Genomic DNA, 1,958 nt, shown 5'->3' on the forward strand with positions numbered 1-1,958 from the left:
AACTTACCATACAGCCACTCCTGCACGTATTTTTTTAAACTCACCTTCTTATGCTTTGAGGGTATATTCTGGCACCCCATCACTACCATCTTTATCTCCCTACCAACTACTCTCATTCACCCTTATATAATGTGGGGCAGCTGTGTGTCTCCTTTATAGTAAGACACTTGGCATAAAACCACCTACCCCCTTTTTCTTTGTTTTATGAGTTACTTTGTGATCTCACTAAAGCTGGTGCCATGAATAAAGCACCCAGGACACTCTGCAAAGTGTGTTGGCATTAGAGGAGACATCCAGCCACAAAAACTATGCCCCTAGGTCCTTAAACCCTGTCAAACCATCCAACCCTCACCAATATGATGAGGATGAGTGACTATAAAACAATATTCTATGATTCATTTTGAAATATCAAATAAATCTGGTCAGCTGTGAGGATAAGTACCATTGCTGCATTCCACCCTTTCTAGGTATATTCCTGGGTTCTCCCAGGCGACCCCTTGAGCACAGACCCAGTCAGTCCCCAACTTTACAAAATATCTCCTCATCAGCCGTGACCATGTGACACGCAGTTGACCAACTGAAGCCACCAACCCAGCTGGATCCTCAGTGAAGCGCACACTGTAAGCAGGGTCAAATTGAGCAACATGGCCAAACAGTCTGAACTGGCATTTCTAAACCATACAAGTTACAGGACACATCCAAGTTTTTGAGTAGGGTCATTCATTATTCTTTTAATCTTTTATTCTTTTACTCGTTTCAGTTATTTTGACTACAGCCATGCAGGAGCCCCACTTTTAGTCAAACAAATCAACCCCAGGGCTTATTCTTTGTAAGCCTAGTGCTTATTCTATCGGTCTCTTTTGCTGAACTGCTAAGTTACGGGGATGTAAACACACCAACATTGGTTGTCAAGCTATGGTGAAGGGGACAAACACATATATATATATATATATATATATACACGATGGGCTTCTTTCAGTTTCCATCTACCAAATCCACTCACAAGGCTTTGGTCAGCCTGAGACTATAGTAGAAAACACTTGCCCAAGGTGCAATGCAGTGGGACTGAACCCGGAACCACATGGTTGGGAAGCAAGCTTCTTACCACACAGCCACTCCTGCATGAACAAAATCTGATTAATGGTAAGAGATAATCCTGCAAAGCATCCTGGTACCAAAGGGGCTCAGGCTCAAATGAATTAACAAAACTAAATTCTAGAACCTGACTTTAATAAATCCTGATATTTTAATATTTTGGTTACATTGTCATGGTTACATAAGAAAAACAGAAGGTACAACTTACTTTGACATCTCGTAAAGAAGAATCGCTTTCTTTGTGAATCCGATAAAGTTGAACAATACTGATTTTATCAGCATCCACCTGTTCTCCATTTAAACGAGGTACCAAATCTAAGGAGAGTGTTCTAGAAAATGAACAGAGAATGTTAAAAAAAGGAAATAAAACATGCATTTTTATTGCTGTTGGTATATATAGAGCAAAATAGTGTAGAAATCTAAAACAAATTTGACTCCGAATTGGTTTTCATTCATTTATTTTAGTAGTAGCATCATCATCCTCATTGTTTAACGTCTGCTTTCCATGCTGGCATGGGTTGGACAGGCTGCACCAGGCTCCAATCTGATCTGGCAATATTTCTACAGCTGGATGCCCTTCCTAACACCAACCACTCTGGGAGAGAAGTGGGTGCTTTTTACATGCCACCAACATGGGAGCCAGTCAGGCGGCACAGGCATCGGCCATGTTCAGATGGTGCTTTTTATGTGCCACCAGCATGGGAGCCAGTCAGGTGGTACTGGCACCGGCTATGTTCAGATGGTGCTTTTTACGTGCCACCAGCATGGGAGCCAGTCAGGTGGTACTGGCACCAGCCACGTTCGGATGGTGCTTTTTACATGCCACCAGCATGGGAGCCAGTCAGGTGGTATTGGCACCAGCC

The 1,958-nt window shown here is 42.6% G+C and overlaps 1 protein-coding gene across 11 annotated transcripts in view; it reads right to left on the reverse strand.

Moving 5' to 3' along the window:
* LOC106870442 (dedicator of cytokinesis protein 3) overlaps positions 1-1,958 on the reverse strand; it is a 274,705-nt gene that overhangs the window by 152,553 nt on the left and 120,194 nt on the right. For all 11 annotated transcript variants that reach the window (XM_014916529.1, XM_014916531.1, XM_014916528.1 and 8 more), the window contains one exon: positions 1,304-1,424. In XM_014916529.1, the coding sequence (XP_014772015.1) occupies positions 1,304-1,424 (121 nt within the window). The remainder of the gene's footprint in view (positions 1-1,303; positions 1,425-1,958) is intronic.

This window comes from Octopus bimaculoides, chromosome 6 (assembly GCF_001194135.2).
Source record: "Octopus bimaculoides isolate UCB-OBI-ISO-001 chromosome 6, ASM119413v2, whole genome shotgun sequence".
In the NCBI taxonomy this organism is placed as follows: domain Eukaryota; kingdom Metazoa; phylum Mollusca; class Cephalopoda; order Octopoda; family Octopodidae; genus Octopus; species Octopus bimaculoides.